A 23,660-nucleotide genomic window follows, 5' to 3' on the forward strand; every position below is an offset into this window, starting at 1 on the left:
AAAACATTATTATAAAACTTTTGGGACTAGTGTAATAAACAGCCCATTGTCCCCTCTCTCTCTATTTTTACAACATATAGTTCTACGATTTAGCTTTAATAAAAAGTAGTAATGCCTGATAAAATATCGAAACACACTAGATTATAGAATTGCTATGCATCCTGTAAAAAAAGCTATTGAATGTTAGTGACACTTTATTGTGCATTTATGTTTTATAAATAGAGATATTCAAAATAATAATAAGAAATGTGCCCCTAAATTCAAGGAGGAGGGATAGTGAAGTAGCCCAATTCATAAGACTTAGAATAGCTTAAAGCCAACCCGGACCCATGGGAGGATTCCCTAAAATTGGCTTAATAGTTATATATCGAAGTCTTAAGCTACAGACAAAAAAACTTTTTAACATGATTTTAATATGTTTAAAATGAAAATGCATATACGATTAATATCCGGTGGATTAGAACCTGTGCTCAGCCATACTGAAAAATTCGGCATCTCGGGGCTAAAAAACTGATTTTAATCTTATAATTATACATTTCATATCCGCGAAAAGCTGTTTTTAATACGATGCGAGAATTAACCTTAAAATCTTAGGGGTCTATGTAATTTGCAATAATGTTTAAAAAAGCTTTTTTCCCACTAAAATCGTAGTCAGTTGATTTTAGTAAGAATCGATGGCCTATTAGCGTTCAAATATTTAATATATAATTTGATTGCTCTATTGTTATACATCTATTGGCGTAGAAGTACACACAAAGTGACAAAACAAGGATGACAACAAACAAAATTGCTAGGCTTGAAGAAATATACAGCAATTTACTTAACAATACTAAAAACAAAAATATAATATAAAAAAACCCATTGTATTTGTAAGTGAAAACTAGACAATAAATTCTATTCAACTATCACAAAGAATATTTTAATTTTAGTTTACACTAAAGCTTAATAAACAGGCGATAAAACATATCTAAAAATTTTAATTCTAACCAAATATCTCAAATAGAAGCCAAGAAAATCGAAAATAATTTTCAATTTAGACTTGAGCTTAATAAACAGGCAATAAAACATATGTAAAAATTAAGCTGTCTATCACAAATAACAACCAAGAAAATTACGTTTATCCCGCAACCTTTCTTTCAGACGCTCCCACATTTTTATTTGTAGAGTATCTTTGCTAGGGAATAAAAGCATCTCGAAATGAATGGGGTGGTTTATGATATCTTGAGGAAAATTAAGATTATCTCTGAACAAAAGAACTTATTTGCAAGGGCTGGTACATTTTTTGTGTTGAGGGGGGGGGGAGGTGTCGAATATAACCCCCCAAATATATAACCTACAAAAAGTATTTGTTTCTTTAACTACCCTACGTTTATGGTCCGTTCGTCCATTAATACTTAACGGAAGCGTAGCAACTTTATTAGATAGTCCAGAGGTTTATTTAAAACATCTGAAAATAAATTGTATGATAAGATTAACTTTGATCTTTTTCAGTCTTCTGTAGCTTCATGGGGATTAAACTTTGTTTGTCCATCTTTTTGACATCTCTTAGACATTTAAAAAAAAATATCATTGTAATAGAGCAAACACAGTCAAAATAGTAGAAAGAAAATTTAGTGTTTTAAGCATATCTTTAAACATAGGAATACAAAGTTTAAGAGATCTTAGCGGTAATAGATACAGACAGAAATTAAGTAACTTTAATAAAAAAGGATATTTTTATTTATGCTTTGCATAGATATATAGTTTATAAATTGAGAGATATCTATAAATAGATAGAAGAATAACAAACGAAGCAGAAATATAAACAAAATAATAGTGTCTTAATCAAACCATATCCAACCTATGGTTCTCTGAAATATGAAAGTATTGTTTTTAATAGAAATCTTGATTTTTGTACTAGAAGCTTTTTTGTTCACTTAGCGGCTGCGCCGACATCTCGGTCAGTAAAATAGCATAAAACCATCGAGAGATATATGGTAATCTTCTCTAAGAGTGAGAACTCAATCGGATTAATGGTTAGCGATATTTCTAAAGTTATGAGCTTTGGTACTTATGGATGTTGTCATCCTTGACAGGGAGGGAGGGGACAAAGGGCTGTTTATAATACTAGTCCCTAACTCTTTAAGAAAACGTTTTCTTATATTTGTCATCCCAACAACCTTGAGGACTTTTAGTGAATTTTGATTTGGTTGGTTCATTAAGTTGAGTGTCTAAACGTATCAAACATTTGTTGTAATCTACAGAACAGGAAATCTGTGTATCATCATTGGGGATGTACATGAATTCATCGGTCATTGTCTTATCCCTTTAGATCCCTGTATCCTTGTTTATATCTATAAATATGATTCAGTTTATACTTTGCAACCCCGTGTCACTAAATGATCATAAGAATAACGAGGATAAACACATCCAGTGGCGTGTACAGGGTTTTGTCGGGATTTTTTTTGGTGGGGAGGGGGGTTTAATACTTCAGTAGATCAAAGAGTGGAAGGCAGGTCTGTAAATTGTTATGTTAGGTATTAATCCCAAGGAAACCTTCTCTAAATTAAAATATTGGGTTAAAACGTTTAGACATAAAATTTTTTTTTCTTCGTACACTTCTACCATGATTGAACATTGAAGATTTAATCAAAGTACTTACAGTGCAGTGTTTAACTCAACGCATATAAAACATTGGGTACATTTAATTTAAAGTCCAAAAAAATATTTAAAAGTTTGGATTGACTTGAGCCTTATCATTGTTTCAAGTATCAACATAATAGGACAATTCTATCATTTAAAACATTCTTTGATGCAGATATCATCACGCACGATTTTTAATCGATAGAACGATTCTAATATGCCTAAATGGTGTTTTTCCTTTAAATGCCTATAATGAACTAAAATTCCTGAAAACTAAGAGATGGAGATTGGAGATTATTTTTTTTTTGAGCTTCAAAACTATTGGGCCTCTATCTGCGGTGTCCTATCCCTCCAGGGCAACTAATAACCTGACCAAAAGTAATAAACAAACAAACAAAAAACTAACCCTTCCCTTTTACTTTTATTTAAATCTAAAATAAGCGGTATCGAGGTTTCTGTGTTCGACTAAGCACTTTGAGTGAAAAAAAACCGCCTAAATTGTAATAAAAAGCCACAGACGAACGGTCTGACAAACTATTAATGTAGAAATGCCTCACTTCTTTTAATATGCAATATTTGTCCAGCTAAACAAATATCATGTCATAAAAATCATATTGTACCAAAATATGGGCTAATAAAGGTCCCAGGGCAAACGTCGGAGTGGACACTTAACCTAACCTAACCTTTTAAAAATTATCTTATACATCTCTAAAATGCACAACCACTGCTTATTTTTATATTCATATCTTAACCTAACCTAACCCCTATACTTTATCAACTTATGTTTTATACACTCCGACGTTTTTCCATTCCGTCGTTTGTCACTCCTGCGTTTATCCTGGAACCCTAATATATAAATACAAACAAAACACAAGGTCAATTCCCTCTCATACAGCTTTAAGGGGAGAAATTATCTTTGGTCTTCAAACATTACAGAAATGGATTTTTTCATTCACATCTTTGATATTATGAAATTTGCCAACAGGGAGGCGTTGTGGCCATCCATATTTCCTGGATCTGTAATCTGGACTTTGATTTCCTCAAAAACTGTCTACCAAAGTAAGTCAATTTTGTTTTTAGAAGCGTAGCTACTCTTTTATTATGGACCAGTCGTCGCATCTCTATTCAATTCAATTTAGTTTTTAAATAAAACATAAAAAAATTTAAGGGGGGGGGGGGGGCAATTCTTTTTGGATAGTGAAGGCACCTTCCCCTAAAATAGTTAAAAATTTTCATAATAAAGGATAAAACAGTCATGCAAACAGACAGATATCCTGTTACTTTTATCTAAGGAAATAAACATAATGTATTATTTATGCATTATTTTTATTATAAATAGATTTATTTTAAATTAGTAAAGCTACTCTATAGCTCACTTTGTCCTTTTTCTTTAATGATTCTTTTAGCTTTGTCCGGGAAAACAATTGGGACAGAAGAAATTAGTTTTCAAGTTTCAAGCCTAAAAACTGGTTTTAATCGATAAGCTGGGACTGATGTTTGTTTAAAGCTAAATATTCAGACATTCTACCCGTACAAAGTGCAAAGTACTTGAAATATCAGAGACAGCCCCTAGGTTGTGTCAAGTTATTTGTAAAGCATATCAAGATGCTTCTATAGACACCCTAACATCGATTCTAGCTCATACCTAGCCTATCTGATGCCAAATCTTTGGAAGATAATGTCTGCCTTTAAAAAAAAAAACGTAAAAAAATAATGGCAGATCTAGTTATATTTTGCTGGGTAATTTTACCAGGGTAGTGTACTAAGAGTATTAACAAACTAATTAATCAAGAGTGCTAAGAAGAACGAAATTGCATTTCGGGTAAAATCCTTTTTTTCGCACATGGACCACCAATTCACCAACATCCCCCTTCAAACTATTTTTTCCTCTAAAAAATTTTAACATTACTTTAATATTGCTTTAGTAATACTTTAACATTGCTATAATAATACTATTTTAACAGTGCTTTATTAATACTTTTACATTACTTTATTATAACTTTTACTTTATTTAAACATTATTTTAATATTATTTTAATATTACTTTGTTTACTTTAGAATTACTTTACTTTTACTTTAGTAATCTTTAACATTACATAAACATTGCTTTCATATTACTTTAACATTACTTTACTATTAAATTAAAATTACTTTACTATTAGTTTTAATTACTTTAATATCACTTAAAAATACTTTGGTATAACTTTAAAAGTGGGTGGGCTGTTTAAGCGTTTTTTATGCATGATAAGAGAAATTGGCGCATTTTCGCACACCTTCTAAAATCTGCGTATATAATACTTTTCTTTTATGTTGTTCAGTTTTCTACGAATTTAAGAAATTTTAGTATAGAAAAATACAAAGCATATTTATTCATAAAATTTTTATAATATTAATTTATTTATTTTTACTTGAATTTCACACCAGATCATCGTGTTCTCAATTAAAGTGAAACTTGTAGCTGGCATACCCTGCCCATCCTACTGAAAGAACAAACTAACCAATTAATGATGTCCATTTTTGCAACCTAAATTGGCGACAATTATTCCCCTGCCATAATATCCACGTATATTCTACATCCACTGTAAAATACACTTTTAGTACATATTTATATATGTATTGGTTATAGGTAAATGCATTTTTTTCACAAAAGAATATAAAAAGTTTGTTTTTACTTATATTCAGCATCGATAATCGTCATTTATTTTCATAGATTTTTGTTGTAGATAATATTTTAGACAAAAATCTGCCAAATTTTATTATTTTTACTCTTAAACTTTAGAAAACGTCTTAGTTTAAAAGTTATTGTTATGCTTACCATAATCTTAACATTGTTAGTTATTGCATAACTTTATAAAATAAACAATTCCATGGCGCTGAGTTAGAAATGAATCAACTGCACCTATGGAGAACGGCTGCAGGGAGCACAAAAAGTGTCATGTGTGACGTCATAAAAAAACGTCTTAATCCATTTTTTTATTGGTTTCCTTTTCCTTTTCCACTTCTCCTCTCATTCTTCTTTTTTTAGACGTATTTTTATGACGTCACACATGACACTTTCCGTATCTACACGGCTACACCTATAGATAATTAAAGCTTCATTATACTACGCGACTGAGACAGCAAATATTAAGGGAGGGAGGGGACAATGGGGTGTTTATTGCACTAGTCCCCAAAGTTTCACAATAACATTTTCTTATTTGTTGGCTTTACAACTTTGTTAACTTAAGTGATTTTTGATTGGTTGATTCATTAAGTTGAGTGTTCAAACGTTTCAACCGCTAATATTACAGAAGGGTTAATTTTGTTTTTCGTCATTAGGGTTTTACATCAATTTATCGGCCATTGTCTTATCCTTTTAGATCCCTGTTATATCAGGATATTTGTAAGCCATTTAATCAATTGACTTTCCTAAAAAAATGCAGTATTAGTAATTTGGTAAGGAACTAGTGGAATAAATATAGTTTTTATTAAGAATATTAATGGATAAGACAATAGCAGATAAATTGATGAACAATCAAAATAACCCTTCTATGTTTTTAGGCAACAAGTAAGGGAGCATGTTTAAAAAACATGTTTATCCCTGCGTGCACATGCTATTTTTTGCATTCAAGTATTCTGTTCTGTTCTTTTACTAGGAATCTAAAGGTTAAAACGTTTGGACACTGAACTCGATGAACCAACTAATCAAAATTCAATATAAATTTTTCAAATGCTGAATTCCAACGAATGAGAAAAACGTTATTATAAAACTTTAACTAATAAACAGCCACACGTCTCCTCCCTCATCCTGCATTTTTTACACCTTCTTACAAGAATATAATATTGATACAGAGCGTGTAAAATGACTTTTTATAAGTGGACATTTCCTCAAGGAAAAAAGGTGAATTTACATTATATGAGGGAGGGGGAAATTTATGGAATCAAAATTATACTGGTACCCAAAAATTTATAATAGAAATTCTAAATCATTGGGTTTAAGGACTAAATAATTGGATATTAGAAGCTTGTTGAGTTAAATTTTTTTCCACCATCAATTCTAATCTTCAGAAGGGGTAATTTTGCTTACCAGCATTGGGAATGTTGATAATTTTATCTTTAATTGTCTGGTTTACAATAACATGTTACTTCTTTTTTTCTTTGGAATATGTTTTTTGAAAAAAAAGTAAAATTACGTTAGAACTATTTATTTTTAAAAAAATTATAGCTCCTATGAATGCAAGTTTAATATCTTTTGGTTTGATTGTATTAGTTAAATTTATTAATCTACCTTAAATCTTACTGCAAGGCTAAATAAAGCGTTCATATAGCGAAATAAATAACCTCTAAACCCTTCCTCCTAATTTTTCTACCTAAATAGATATCCTTGACTTTACAGGAAGCAAAGTGTTCGAGCGCGCTATTAGATGCACCATTTTTTATCAAGGGTTATTTTCACAAAAGTTTTGAAATTAGCAGAAATGGGTTTTCATGAAAAGAATGCCGCGTTTTTTCGATTCGCGAAATTTAAACAGAGTATACAACTATTTATTTAATTATTTCGCTTTTGTTGGTACGGCCTTCATAGAAAAAAACAAATTATCTTCAATCCATTTTTGCTGCATATTAATTAATGCATCTTCTTAGAGCTATATTAGACATTAAACAAATGGCTAAAGTAATAATTTTAAAATTTTGAATTTCTAAGTTGTATACTCTGTTGAATTCCTATCGTCTTCGTTCAATCAATCAATGTCGAAAAAATGTCGAAAAACGCGGCATTCATCTTTCAAAACCCATCTCAGGTTCTCACAGCTGGCTAGAATAAGAATAGCCCCTCCATGGTTTTAACCCATCCCATCCCCTCACCATGGAGGAAGGTATTGACAAAAATCTGAGGACTACATTAGCAACCTAACTTGAATGCAAAAATTCCCCTGTCACAATATCCACGTATTCTATATCCATTGTTATATTATATACTAGCTGCTTCGCTACTAGCCTTTAGGGGAGGTAAGGAAAATAGCCTTATACCATACTTATACCATTTATGCAGCTTCCCTGAAAATTACAACCCATTCAGACCAGCCATTTTCAAGATCTTTAGCTTCAGACATTAAGATAGGATGTAAACTGTAAAGCTTTAAATATTCTAATTTTCATATTACAACATAAAATGAGGACAGTTATTCATTTTAGAATAGTTATTTATAGAATTGTATAAATATATTTTTATATTATAATTGTACATTTATATATTTGTAGAAAACTGGATATAATACAATACGACACATGATTTTTCAGTGTGGCTGGGAACCGGTTCTTATCCACCGGATATCAAAAGGTTTCGAAGGCATACTAAAAAATGATTTTCCTGCTGAAAAAAATATTTATTGCCCATTATTGGCCATCCGTTAAGTACATCTTCCTGAGATGCACTATTTTGTCAGTTCCCTTTATCATTTTTTCATTCTTCATAAAAAGACACATTTCTCAAAATTTGTTTTACATAATTTTTGCAACAGATAATTTTATTTGAGTGTTTTTTTTTCTTGAGATGATTTATCTTGAGAGGGCAGAGGTGCTAAAATAGTTATAAGACTTCCAGGAACTTTGAGAAACTTCAATGTAAAGGAGAACCATATTGGTCCAGCGGTTAGCGTGATTCTTCCGTACACACACATACAGTTTACTTTACACAGATAGATATCCTGTTACTTTTTTATAAGGATAAGGGAAAAAAATTCTGTTTCTAACTCTCTATACCTAGTATTTTATTAGAGAGAGAGGGGACAGTGAGCTGTTTATTACACTAGTCCCCAAAGTCATATAATAACGCTTTCTTATTCGTTGGCTTAACAACTTTGGGGACATTACTGAAATTAAATTGGTTGGTTATTTAAATTGAGTTTCCAAACGTTTCAACCACAATTTTTAATCTACAAAAGGGGTAATTTTGTGTATCATCATTGGGAATGTATATCAATCTATCCGCCATTGTCTTATCCCTTTAGATCCCTGATATTTTCTTTGAGCCTTTAAAAAACGTAGCAAAATATGAGTTTAGCCCGAATAGTCATAAAAAATCCTATGAGGTCTTTAGATGAACACTTTAACACTCTCCTTTTTATATATATTTTTGTGCACCAAGAAGATTGTATCAAAAAATGGACAGATTAATATGCTCTCTTACTTTTTATAGCAGTACTTTTTATGTCCTGTATAACAGCACCTTTTCCCACTATGTTTTCTTTCATGAAAATAGTAAGAATAAAATAAATCAGAAAAAAACATGATATTTCAATATATGTATGATTTTTTTTCGAAAATGAAAAATTCAAAACATTTTTAATTTTTTTTCATGTAAAAGGAATCTTCTTTATTTCTGCTAGGGTATTAATAACCACTGGACCTATTTGGTTGTTTATAATTCTTTAAATTTTATTTAAAGTGGGATGAAGATCACCTTCCCCTCCTCTCTCACAGAAAAAATCTGCTGTGTATTCCCTAATGTTTGATTCACCAAAAAACATGTATATCAAGATGTCTACCAGTCTGTATTTCCTTGTGAAGCTCAAGATCTTGCTAACCGCTAAACTGATATATTGGGAATGGAAACGACCAATGTTCAAAGATTGATCGCCACTAGAAATAATCCCCTCATCTAGAGAGAAGGGTCTCACCACCCTCCACTCTTCCTTCAAGGGCCCCTATAGGCTTCATTATTAAATAAATCAATATTGTAAGTAATCCGGCCGGATATCTGGCCAACGTTCGATATCCGGCATTAGAAATAAGCTGGATATCCGGTATCTGGATAGTTTTTATATCCGGTATCTAGATAGTTTTAATATCCGGTATCCGGCCGAATATTGAAAATGACCGGATATCCGGCCCAACCCTACTAAGCATTAAATATTTAAAATTTCAGGTATAATTTTCGGTTGCTGGATACCTATGGTTGGAACTTTAGACACGCCCACTTCCATGAAGAAAACAGGAATATATATTTACAGAATTAAAAAAAAACTTTATTATTTCTAATATACTTTGTAAATGAAATTTACAATAACAAATTTCCCAGAAAGTTGAAAGTACCAAAATTTATTATTAGACCTTCTAGTATTGCCTCGAAACCGATTAATATACTCTGAATTAAAACCTGTTTTCTACCATACTGAAAAACCAAATTTAGCATTGATTTCCAGACAACTTTCCACGAATATTGAAATACAATCATAAAAATTACATTTCAATTAATCTTATCATATTCCATTTTAATATCCGAGGATAGCTGTCTGTAACAAGATGAATAACTATTTCTGTCCGCAAGAAAATCTCTAATTCACACCTAAACAGTTTTGAGCGTTTTGTACCATGGTTAAAACCATTTCTTTTTAATCCCTATCTCTAAAAGTTGAATTACTTCTTCTTTCAAAATATTACCACAATAAAAAGCTTGGACGTTCTTTTAATTTATAACCTTAATCTGTAAATAAATATACTCCTTGAACCTAAGGCGGACCTTGTACAAAGTTTATGGTATAAAGTTTGTCATCATTGTACAGGGCAGGGCAGGTTAGCAGGATAGATAGATAGACAGATATTTAGATATATAGATATTTATGTAGATAGTTAGATAGATAGATAGATATTTAGATAGATAGATAGATAGATAAATAGATAGATAGATAGATAGATAGATAGATAGATATATATATATAGATAGATAAGTAGATAAGTAGATAGATAGATAGATAGATAGATAGATAGATAGATAGATAGATAAATAGATAGATAGATAGATAGATAGATAGATAGATAGATAGATAGATAGTAAACTATACAAACTATAATGAATATGCGATAAAGGTCCAAAGGTATTAAACCAACATTAAAGAAGAAACTTTGGGTACCAGTATAATTAACAGTTCAATGTTCCCTTCCTCCCTGTATTAGACTAGAAATAAAATTCAGGTTCAAAGTTTATTATTCAAATTTTTCATAATTTTGTTTAGCATTAAGATATTAACAATTACACAATAAAGGTACTAAGAAAGAGGGGTAATAAGGCTCCACCAATAAAAATATCCTGGGAGAACTCGGCAGACCTGCTATTGGGTAGAAACTGTACACATTTTGGTATGAAAGGCCTTATTTTTTTTATTTCTTCCTAATAAAAAAGTCGGCTATAAACGGTCGAATTTCTTAATTAAAACCCATAGATTAATTAGTTTCCATAGCTTTCAAATTTCGTTCGGACGGATGTTAGTGACACTACTCCTTAACTTTTTATAGATTTTTATACATTTAAAATAATAGAAAAAATAGGAAAAATACTATTAAACTTAGATAATAAAATACGAGTCTATTCCCTTTCCATTTTTATAAGTGCAATTTTTATTTTAAAATTAATTGTCACGATGCATTTAAAAAAAAAAATTTATTTCGTTGGTTCATATATTTTAAGGCGTTGACGCAATAATACCCTCTAATAAAATCAAAACCCTGTATCCGAATATTATGCATTAATTGTTCTAAATGTTGACGAGATCTTAAAGTACATACCACGCACAATCTATTTAATTTTTTAGAGGTATCTTCTTTAAACTAAAGGAATACAGTTTATACTCAGGTAGTTAACATATGATATACCAGTTTTAAAAAACAATTATTCGGTATCTTTTTTTAAGATAATGTTGTAGTCTTGATTTTCTCATATAAAGTAAAAATAATAATAATAAAGTAACGTGCAATATTTTTTTGTAATGTTTAAAAAATATTTTAATTACTAAAAGAATTTAATAAAATAGTTTTAGTCAATACTGAATTAACGATGATAAATCCTTTTAAAAACTATCTAAAAGTTCCTCTTTGATTGTGACAAATTGTTTTACTATACATTATTCTTCTTCTCTCATAATTCTATTCAATTACACTTTACTCATTTAATTACTTATAGCGGCAATCTACAGAGAGGGGAATTTTGTGTTTCATCATTAGGAATGTACATCAATTTATCGGTCTTGTAAAGAATCCTTTTTTTGGAAACTTTCAGTAAAGTGTTGCTGTAGCGACTAAGTAAAAATACTTTCTTTCTTAATTTAGTTTAGCTTAAATGGCGGAAGTTATGAAAATTATTTTCCATTAGAGGAATAAATAATTCATAAACATGGAAATGTGTTTAGTTACAGGGATCTAAAGGGATAAGACAATGGCCGATAAATTGATTCACATCACCAAGGATGATTCCCTCTCCTGTAAATTACACTTATTGGTTGAAACGTTTGGACACTGAACTTCCTGAACCAACCAATCAAAATTCATTGATAGTCCCCAAACTTGTTGAGCCAACGAATAAGAAAACGTTATTATAAAACTTTGGGGACTAGTGTAATAAACAGCCGAAAGTCCCCTTTCTCCCTGGTTTGGCTATTAGGTACCAGGACAGGTGTTGCTTTTATGTTACAGGGAGGGAGGGGACATTGGGCTTTTTTTTTACACTAGTTCCAAAGTTTTATATTAAAGTTTTGTTTTCGTTTGGGGGACTTTTTTATAGAATTTAGTTGAGTGTCGTTACATTCCAACCAATGATAGTAATTTACAGAATGGGTAAAATTGTGAATCATCATTGGGGATGTACATCAATTTATCAGTCATTGTCAGATCCCTGGTTGTACAATGTACATCAATATGATACTTTAGTCATAATGTCTAAATTAAAGAAGTGCTCTAAAGGGATAAGACAATGGACAAAAATTAATATATTATTGTATCGAGCTTTTAATGCGTCCTTGTATAGGTACCCTTTGCAATTTTGATCATGTGCAGAAGAAAAGTAAGAAATAAAGATCGGAATAGTTCACGGTAAAATATTGCTGGTAACGAATATTGCCAAAAATCTATGAATTTTAAAGGCTGCTAGCTGCCAAACGGCTGAACGTACAGATCATACCCGCACACTGTTTTAAGCGGCATATGAAGGCCTACAAATAATCTTAAATAGCCATAAATCAATAATGCATAATTATCTCGCAGTGCAGAGAAATGCGCGAAAAAGGCCTATTTTACGCGTTTTTTCTTCAGTAAAGCTTTCCCTGTGCATCATTGGATCTTGGCTATTCCAGATTATTTATAGGCCTTCTTATACCGCTTATAATGGTGTGCGGGTATGATCTGTACGTTCAGCCGTTTGGCAGTTAGCAGCCTTAAAAATTCATAGATTTTTGGCAATATTCGTTACCAGCAACATTATACCGTAAACTGCAGTAGATCCTAGTTATTTAACGCATCGTGTTATAAACAGCTTTCCGCGGATATAAAAGTGTACATTTATAAGATTTAAACCAGTTTTTTAACCCCGAGATGCCAAGGCACGAGAAAAAAAACTGGCTTTACTCTTATAATTGTACATTTTTATATTTATGGAGTTATTTTTCAATGCATTTATAAAAAAAACAGAAAAAAATACATTTATACTTAAGTAAAATTAATGGGCGACCATTAATTAAAATTAAAGAACTGTATTTACTCAGGCAGGAAGGGGAAATTGGGCAGTTTATTACACTAGTCCCTAAGGTCTTATATCCACGTTTTCTAATTCGTCGTCCTAACAACTTTGGAGACTTTTATGTAGTATTGATTGTTTTGTGTATTAATTTAATTGACTTAACGTTTCAACCACTAAATGTAATATACAGAAGGGGTTACATTGTGTATCACAATTGGGTATGTACATTCATTTATAATCCATAGTCTTATCCCTTTAGATCCTTTTATCCTAAAAACGCAGTAAATTAATACAAATGTTTATACAGTTAAAACAAAATTATTTCGAAAGCAAAAGAAACTTGTTCTAACAAGGACTTCACTAAAGTAACATAGCATACATAATATGTTTATAAGAAAATATCTTAATTAGCAGAGTGAATTAATTCTTGTATGCAGTTTTTGCAGGGAGGAAGGGGACATTGGAATATAAATTATGCTGGTACCAAAAGTTTTATCTTTGTTTGTTGTCTCAAAACATTGATTTTTGATTGGTTTGCTCTAAATCTTTTTTATCGTCCATTGTCTTATCCCCTTTTATCCAGAGTTTTTTTGGTAAAATATTTTATGTAATTAATTGCAATGCAAAATACTGTAATAATTCATTGAGAATTATGAGATTAACCAAGTTCAAGTGCAGTAAAATTAATTTCAATTTTGCAAATTATCAAATAATAAGTTTTATAAAAATCATGAATTATCTAATAATTGCAACCAAAAGATCCCAAAGACAATGGACGATGAATTTATTTACATCTATATTGATGATAAACCAAATTACCCCTTCTGTAGATTAAGATTTTTTGTAGAAAGTTTGCTCACTACTTGTTTGTAACCAACCAATCAAAATTCAATAATAGTACTTAAGTTTTTTACCAACGAATAAACTGACGATAATAAAAACTTCGGGTACCTTTCCCTGTTAATAGTTTAATGTTTTTTTTTGTCATCCAGGCTATTTTTAACCAACAATGCTGATCTACTTTTGTAAATAATTGTTTTTTTTTATATAATTGAATGCATAAAATGTAATAATATCATTCTTGTTTTTAATTTCCTAATTTGTAATTTTGATTGATTTGTAAACTTAATTAATTCATATGCATTTATAATGCAATTTACTGACATAATAAGTCATCAACCACAGGGGTATAAAGGGATAAGACAAGGGCCTATGAATTGATAAACATCCTCAATGATGCTACACTAAATTACCCCTCACTTTAGTGGTTGATAGTTGTTAACACTTGACTGAATTAACCTACCAAAAAGAATGCAGTAAAGGCTCCAAAGTTGTTAAGCCAACGAATAAGAATAAGTTATTATAAAACTCTGGGGACTAGTGTAATACACAGCCAAATGTCCCTTCCCTCCTTGCATGAACCATCATGATATTAAAAATTAATTATTAACATACAGGAATTTACAGCGCTCGGCATCCCCAGCCGCAGCCGCGTGGCTCACAAGAATTTAAAAATTTTATTTGACGTCATTAACCATTTTAGGTTATATTTGGTTAGGAACCCATGCATAGGTAAACTTCCTCCCTTATTTTCAATGTAGAGGAAAGATACAGGTGTGTTTACCCCCCAAATGAAAATTATCACTCTAACAGAATTTTTTACCTCCCCTAAAATAAAAAAAGCTTGAACGTCATTGATTCAAATATATTTTTATTTAGGAAAGTTTGATCTGAAGAATACTGTGATTAATATTGTGGCTGGTCTTGGTCTTCTATCATTTATCACAATGTTCTGTGACTTCATACTTCTGCATTATATGGAAGAAAGAAAAATAGTAAGTACAGTCTTTTTAGTGTAGATACTCTTTACTTTCCATAAGTACGGTCCTTTTTATGCAAATACTCTGTAAAACACTATAGTGATTTTACACTTCTACACTATATGGAAGAATGAAAATAGTAAGTACAGTCTTTTTAGCAAAAAGTGAGAAAAATAGTAAGTAAAGTCTTTTTAATACTCCAGTCTTTAGAGCAGCTTCTCTGTATAACCGCCAATAAAAAATCAAAAATACATGATTTCAAAAACTGTCTTTGTTTTTTGTCCAAATGCGATTTGAGTGAGAACTACCTTTAATGTCTAAACAAGGATGTCAACAAACATGAAAGCGAAGCTTGTAGTTACTAATGTAATTTTATGTAACTCTTACAGGAATCATCATTCAAGTTTGAAATAGATAGGACAATTCAAAAATTTCTAAATTAACCATAAGTCCCAAATAGTAGAGAAGCTTCGCTTTTAAAAAGTTGTTTATTCTATTTTCTTAAAATGTTCCAATTGTTATTTTTTTTAGGTGAAAGAGAAGAAATTCGAGATACTGGATCGGAACCAAGTTTTAGCGGGGCTGCTCAATATCATTTCTGCTACTCATGTTGGAACACAGGTAGATAGATAGATATGAATATAGTGGCGTGAACAGTCTTTTTGGCAAAGGGGTGTGAGCAGTTAAAGTGATAATTAGTAAAATGTTTGATAATTAGATTAACCCATTCAAACCTTTGAAGCCAATCATTTACCCCACCTTAAAAAAAAGCTTGGTCGTCCTTAGGGTGTAATATTCTTTAGGATTTTGACAACCCTCTTTAACCAAAATCGAAAGGGTTGCATGGGGGGGGGGGGGTGGCTTTAGTGTATGGATGTCAGGGATGTTATTGTTGATAATTCAATGGAGGGAGGGAGGGAGGGATACCTTACTGGAAGAATACAGGGTGTAAAGAAAATCTTTGATTTTGGTTAATCTAGTTATCGTAAGACCCGTTTTTTTTTATTTACAGTTTTTAATGTATGTATTGTATAGGAATGTAGATAGATTGAATCCTGCTGACCCTTGTTTTTTATTAAAACTTACGCTTCATATGTTGCATGCTTACGAAGATATATAAAATACAGGACACAGTTAGATTAGGAAGGGAGGGAACATTGGACTGTAAAATGCAGTGGTACTCAAAGCTCTATATCCAAGTTATCTTATTTGTTAGCTTTAAAACTTTGGGCACTTTAAATAATTTAATTGGTTGGTTTCAAACTAGTAGTTTAAAAGCTTTTAACCTATAATTTTAACATTCGGAAGGAGTAATTTTGTTTTTCATAATTAGGGATGTATATCAATTTATCTTCCATTGTCTTTTCCCTAAACATTTCTTCAGTTTGGTAGTAAGACGAAAAATTTATATATTTTACTATCTGTAGATTAAACTAATGGTTGACACGTTTGGACACTTTAGAGTTTGAGAGCCTGCCAATCGAAATTCAATAAAATTACATAAAAAAAATAAGATGGCTACCAGACTTTGGGTACCAGTATAAATTACAGTCCAATGTCTCCTCCCTCCCTGTTTATACACAACTAAACAATTACAGACACACTTATGCAATATTTGTCCTGAGGGATAGGTCAATGGACAATTAAATATGTACATACCCAATTATTTAAAACCAAATTATCCCACCCTAGGATTAAAATTACTGGTGGAAATGTTTAGACACTTCTAGTTCGAACCAACAAATCAAGATTTCACAAAAGTTATTGGGCGAGAGAATCAAAATAGGTGTTATTTGGGTGTTATCATACTTTACATTCCAATGTTCTATCCCTCCCTGGGTAACTATACAGACAAAAAAGCACAAACATATTTAAGGAAGAAGAATCCATAGAGTTTGTCATATTAAAGTAAAGAAACTTAACTACATTTTAGATGATACCTTTTTAGTAATGCGCTGTTCTCTCGTCTGTCTGGTTATCTGTCAGTCTGTCTGTCAGTCCGTCTATCAGTCTGTCAGTCTGCCTTTCTGTCAGTCTGCCTGTCTGTCAGTCTGCCTGTCTGTCAGTCTGCCTGTCTGTCAGTCTGCCTGTCTGTCAGTCTGCCTGTCTGTCAGTCTGCCTGTCAGTCTGCCTGTCTGTCAGTCTGCCTGTCTGTCAGTCTGCCTGTCTGTCAGTCTGCCTGTCTGTCAGTCTGCCTGTCTGTCAGTCTGCCTGTCTGTCAGTCTGCCTGTCTGTCAGTCTGCCTGTCTGTCAGTCTGCCTGTCTGTCAGTCTGCCTGTCTGTCAGTCTGCCTGTCTGTCAGTCTGACTGTCTGTCTTTCTATCTATAGGTGCACTTAAATAAAGAAGGGGAAGGGGGAAGTCGACTTGATTTAAGATTTTGAAGGAAAAGGATATTTTTATAGCGGTCATTTTCTCTTGGGAGAAGGTTGGTGGTACAATCCATAAAATAGTTATAAACCTTCTCATGACCTAAAAGAAGCTTCACTGTAAATATCGGTTCATCGGTCAGATCACACACACCCATAGAAATGCTTCTCCTTTATAGATTTTTCCATTGTATTTAATATTTTCTTCCATTTTATATATCTTTTAAAATAATTTTGCTGATTATTTTTACAACAACATTTATCCTGTTTTTAAACGTACTACCTATACATGGCGAAATCTGTGAGTTCTTACTTATAAATGTAATTAGCATAGAGAAAGGGGGTACAATGGGCTGTTTATTACACTGGTCCCCAAAGTCATACAATAACGCCTTATTATTCGTTGGTTTAACAATCTTCGTGAGTTTAGTGAATTTTGATTGGTTGGCTTATTGTGGATGTACATCAATTTATCTACTATTGTCTTATCCCTTTTGATCCCTGTGTACATATTCTGAGAAGTAATAGAAATAATTATTTATGTATCAAGAAGATAAGTATGTAATTAAACTGAGACACGTATTCAATTATTTTGTGAGGAATAAAACTAAACAAAAAATAGCACAAAAAATATGGATTGAATGTTCAGCAGTTATGAAAAAGAGTAATAGTAATTGACCTTTATTTGATTACTAACAGACTAACTTAACGTGTAATCATATACTAATAATTGCTCATTGGAATAGAAATCTTTGTAATAAAATTCAGCTGTTTATTCTAAGTTGAAATAGAAAAATCACGTTTCCCAAATACGTTCGGACAACATAAAGACTGGTCTTATACTTAACCCTTAACAGTCGAGGGGGGGGGGGGGGGAGTTGAATGCCCACTCCTCCGTTTTTTTCGATCTCATTTTCTGTGTGTGAAAGATAGAGGGCTATAGCTCCTAGACTTTTAAAATATGGGTATGACACATAACTGAGAGTTGGAATTTTTAAATATCTCTATCCTGGCGGGCACAGGATGCCAGTAAACCTTGCAGGGTCATTTAGGTAAAGAGCAAAACTATTTTTTTGACTTAAACAAAGCATTTTATCAAAATACTAAAATATCCTCTAGTAATAAACCCTTTTATAAAATATTGGTGATCAAATTAATTTCAGGTTCTGCAGGTCCTGATCCTCTAGGTCGCCAGAAATATTTAACAGCCTCCTATGACCGCAATTTTTGACTTAGAGACTTCAAATTTTAATCTTAATCTTTTTTCTTACATGTCTACATAACGTATACAAATTTCATAAAGATCCGCCGCCGTTTTTCCGTTGACCGCCGACTGCGACAGCTGGCGCTGCCATGTACAGCTGCGTTCGCCGGAATTTATGTTTTGAGTTTTCTAATATAAAATTTACATAAAGATAAACTGAAAAAAATGTTTTTCTAGCTTCAAAAATAAGAAAATGACAGCCTTCTGAAATTGTTAAGTAAAAAAGGACCTAAAAACAAAGGATGTTAAATAAAGAGCGAAGGAAGCGAAAATTGATTGTCAAACAGGGTACTTGCGCAAGTTTTTTTTAGCCCTTTAGCTCTAATAGGAGATGAAATAATAGGGAAGGGGGGGGGCGTAAAAGTAAATAGAACCTAAACTAATAAAATGCGCATTCTATTAAAGGGTATAATGTATAAGGCAATCTAACTATTTTATTTTACTTTGTTAAGATTGTTTAATAGATTGTTTTATTAACGTTTTCTTCTTCGTTGTCTGCAAAACTGATTTTTGATTGGTAGGTTTATTAAGTTGAGTGTTCCAACGTTAAAACCATAAATTGTTATCTACAGAAAGGGTAATTTTGTACATCATCAATGGAGATGTTCAATAATTTATCGGCCATTGTCTTATCTCTTTATTTCCCTGAATTGTAAGTAAGATATCTCCTTCTTTATTTTTTAAAGCATTTTATAAGCATAACATTTTATTATCGAATAATTTTGAATACATATGGATAATGATATTCATTTCTGATTTTATGTTGATAGCATGACAGTAATTGCAGGGATCTCAAGGGATAAGACAATGGCCGATAAATTGATGTACATACCTAATGGTAATACACAAAGTTACAACTTCTGTAGATTACAATTAGTGGTTGAAACGGATGGACACACAATTAAATGAACCAACCAATCAAAATTCAGTAAATGTCCCCAACGTTGTTGAGCTAACGAATAAGAAACCACGTTGGGGACTAGTATAATATACACTAAACAGCCCAATGTCCCCTCCCCCCCCAGCAGTAATTGAGGTTTACAGGATATATAAATTGTACAGAGAAGAAGGGGATATTGTTCTATTGGTATTCAATGGTTTTTAACTACTTTGTTTTATTCGTTAGCTCAAAAGCTTTGGGTACTTTTAACTAATTTTTATTGGTTTGTTTCAAAACAGTAGTGTGCAAACTTTTGAACCAATGCTATCAAGAGCTATATCAGTAATAATTTAGTTCATCATCATTGGGCAAGGTAAATAAATTTACCATTGTCTTATCCCTTAAGATCCCTGAAATAGTGGGTACAAAGAAAGAAGAAAACAATAAACATATACTAAATAATAAATGCAGATGCATAGAAAAACAAGGATGACAACATCTATATGTAGCGAAGTACAAACAAACGGACAATGTATAGACTACATGTGCATATATCACAGGAATCTTTACTGAATATTTCAGCTGTCTATCTTCAAAAGAAGCCGAGAAAATCACATTTCCCTTATAACGTTATAACGGAAAGACAAAGTGAATTATAAAGTTGCTACGCTACTAATATAACATTCTTTTTTATGTGTTTTATACTTTATATAATATACAAGGTACACAATAAACACATATCTTTACATTGCTTTGTAGTTTAGCTTACCTTTTGTAGTTCATAGACAATTCTGTAAATATGAATAATTTAATTACAAGAATAAAATATTTTTAAAGCTTTATGCTGCGCTTCTAATGATTTTAGGTAGGGAGTGTACATTGGACTTTAAATCATTCAGTTCCCCAAAGTTCAATAAGCTTTTTTGTGTAACTTTTTATCAAATCTGGATTCGATGTGACAATAATAGTAATCTACAGAAGGAGTAATTTTGTTTATCAAAAAGGGGGTGGGTTCATCACTTTATCGTCCACTAGCGGCTACGCCCCCTAGAAGCCTCTAGGGGCACTTAAGGTAGAAGGGGGAAAAGGCGACCTCATCCCATTTTAAATTTATGTTCAAAAGATTTTTAACAAAAAAATTGGGGGGGGGGGATGAAGATATTCTCCACAAAAATAGTTTAAAACCTTTCCAGGACATATAAGAAGCTTCACTGTAAAGGAAAACAATATCGGTTTAGCGGTTAGCGAGATCCTTCGGGACAGACAAAAAACGCTTACTACTTTATATAATAGGATTGTCTTATTCCCTAATATCCCTGAAAAAAAAACATATTTAATTAAACAAATTAGTTCAATTATGCTTAAAGGAAGCCTGCAAGAAATACCACGCTTTAACTGCTGAAAGACTGCCACAAGTAGACCCAATACCCCAAATTTGAAGCCTTCAGCTTCTATAACAAAAAAGTTCTAGGCATTTTAAAATGACATTTATGTACAATGAAAATTTTGAAAGAATTGCAATGCTAATGTTAGAAATTTTGAAATTAAACTACGTGGCCTAGAAACAAAATTATAAGCTTATTTTTGTCATAAATTTAGGCAACCAGTAACTAATTATATTTTTACAATAAAAATACCCATTTTTATAGTCAAAATCATTAAAAAAATTAAGTTTAACTTGCCTTGTACCGAGTGTACTGTAGCCAATCAGAAGGCTGAATCAGCTAAACAACCAATCACAGCTGAGCTTTTCTTAGTTTCCCCCTTTGTTTCCGTTTGATTTTCGTTTAAAAATGCAATTTAAATCGAATTTTTTTCATGGATTTTGACTATGAGATGTGGTGTTTTTATTGTAAAAATGTAATCAGTTACCGGCAATCTAAGTTTCTGACAAAGATAAAGTCATAATTTTGTGTCTAGGCGACGTAATTTAATATTGTTGTTTCTTTTATAAGCATTGTAAATCTTTCAAAATTTTCATTGTATATAAAATGCTATTTTGAAATGCCTAGAACTTTTTTGTTATTGAAGCTGAAGGCTTTAAATTTGGGGTATTGGGTCTACTTGTGGCAGTCTTTCAGCAGTTAAAGCGTGGTATTTCTTGCAGGCGTCCTTTAAGTATACATTTTATTAAATTTATTTAGGAGCTTTTCAAAAAACAACCCTACCTTTAAAAACCTTTTAGCATTTCATTTGTTGTTGTTGTAGCTGTTGTAGTTTGTGCAATTTAAGCTGATTTAGTTTGTTGTATTTCTAGCTGCTTTTAACCCTTATTTGCGGGGAGGAGGGGGGGGGGGTGCGTGTTGCATTTATACCCCTCCCTCTTTTTGCCTCTTATTATTCTTAAACGATCAAGTTAAAACTATTTTTAAACTATTTTTGAATGGGGGGTCAAAAATATACTAGGACACCTATAGAATCAGACTGCAGAGCCCAAATTTGAAGTCCCCAATAAACTTTTTTTGGGGATTTAAAAACTAGTTTTTACTGTTGCTCTGGTCATTTTTACCAGATCAAAGGGTCTTTTTTTTACTTCGTGTAATATTGTAACTTAGTGAACAATTTTATATAATTCACTTTATACTGATACAATAAAAAAAAACATTACTCTGTTCAATGGAAATAATTTTTTTCTTCTAACACAATAAATTTCATTGAAAAATCTGTCATAATACAATAAAAAACATAATGCTGAATTTAAACCAATAAGAAATCTTCTTTCATTTCAATTCTTTATAATTTCCGAAAGAGTGTTTTCACAAAGTGACTTATTTCAAATGTAGTTAAATAATTTTATTTAATAAAAATGAAAAGAATCAAAATCCTACTCATAAAAGATACATACTTTTTAAAAATATTTTAAAAAATATGTTTGAATAATCTTATTTTATATCATATTTGTATATGTGACAAAAATAAATTTGTTGTATTGCATAAACATTTGTTGTCATCTTAATTTATTTAACCCTTTACAGCCAATTTTACATGACATGACATGAAACATTTTTATGTTAATTCATTGATATATTGTAAAGAATTAATTTTTAATTAGTATTGATAGATAAAATCAAAAGACCTAACTTTACTGTATACTAGCATACAATATTTACGAAGCAAGACACTCTAAAAGCTGAGTATTTTACCTACAAAGGAAAGAAACATCACGATTCAGTAAAAATTATTTAATCCATAGTAAAAAATAAACTTTAAAATCCTAATAAAAATTGATGTGGGCAATTGTTCTAATTTTTGGCTTTGCAGTATGATTCTACTGGTGTCAAAGTATATTTTTGATATACCTTTCAAAAAAAGTTTAAAAACAGTTTAATAATATTATGTATGTGGTGATCCAAAATATAAGATACCTGCTCAAATGTTATTTTAGTCCATTCTTTGCCCCACTGTGCCCCCTAAATGACACCTAACCGATGTATTATATTGTACTAGAGGCTACGCCCCCTAGAAGCCTCTAGGGGCACTTAAGGTAGGAGAGGTTTCAAAATAGTAAAAAAAATATTTTTTGGGGGGAGGGGGAGGGGTAAAGATCCTTCGGGACAGACAAAAACGCTTACTATTTATATAACAGGATATTTAGATAAGTAACATCTAGAATACAGTTGGCTTGTTATTGTTTGGCTTCTTAACCTTACTATATTACTTCTCACTATTTGTGTCACGCGCGAGACATAGTAGCATTATGAAGCGTTTTTAACGTTTCTAGTATGACGCGATGTGGTCAAGATTCAAACGCTATACGATAAGCAGGCACGCCTTATTTACGCTTATTCCAAGGGTTGAAAAAATGATCAATATATAAGTTTGCTTTCAACTTTTTTCACTATTCTATTTAGGCCAAAGAAAGTGCTGAAAGTTTACTAAAGAGGACATGTAATAAAAGCAGTCAATGGGTGAGACTTTTAGCATTTATTTAAGCTGCTCTTTAACTCAATTTGTTCGTTTTTAAAAGCACAGCTCTTCTATAAATAAAGTTTAATATAACATAGATGCAAAATTTTCTCTAAAATTAGGGTATTATTGTACGTTTTTCCTACTCTCGCTAATAGGCTTTATCTTTACAAAGCCTAAATTATGTTAAAATTGTGTCAAAAAAGATCCATGTGACGTAATAAAAATGAGGGGTTATCCATCTCTTTTTTAGGAGTTTTCTTTCCCACTTCTCTTCTCATCTCCCTCATTTTATTACGTCACATAGATCATTT

General features: G+C 31.5%; 1 protein-coding gene across 3 annotated transcripts in view; it reads left to right on the forward strand.

Annotated features, from left to right (window-relative positions):
* Window positions 1-23,660, forward strand: part of LOC145335104 (P2X purinoceptor 4-like) — a 129,775-nt gene that overhangs the window by 79,905 nt on the left and 26,210 nt on the right. For 2 of the 3 annotated variants that reach the window (XM_080180822.1, XM_080180823.1), the window contains 6 exons: window positions 3,606-3,681; window positions 9,530-9,596; window positions 10,116-10,176; window positions 14,828-14,943; window positions 15,460-15,549; window positions 23,292-23,348. In XM_080180822.1, the coding sequence (XP_080036948.1) occupies window positions 3,606-3,681; window positions 9,530-9,596; window positions 10,116-10,176; window positions 14,828-14,943; window positions 15,460-15,549; window positions 23,292-23,348 (467 nt within the window). The remainder of the gene's footprint in view (window positions 1-3,605; window positions 3,682-9,529; window positions 9,597-10,115; window positions 10,177-14,827; window positions 14,944-15,459; window positions 15,550-23,291; window positions 23,349-23,660) is intronic. The other variant, XM_080180824.1, reaches the window with a different exon arrangement.

This window comes from Acartia tonsa, chromosome 13 (assembly GCF_053477335.1).
Source record: "Acartia tonsa isolate MP-2025a chromosome 13, ASM5347733v1, whole genome shotgun sequence".
Lineage (NCBI taxonomy): Eukaryota > Metazoa > Arthropoda > Copepoda > Calanoida > Acartiidae > Acartia > Acartia tonsa.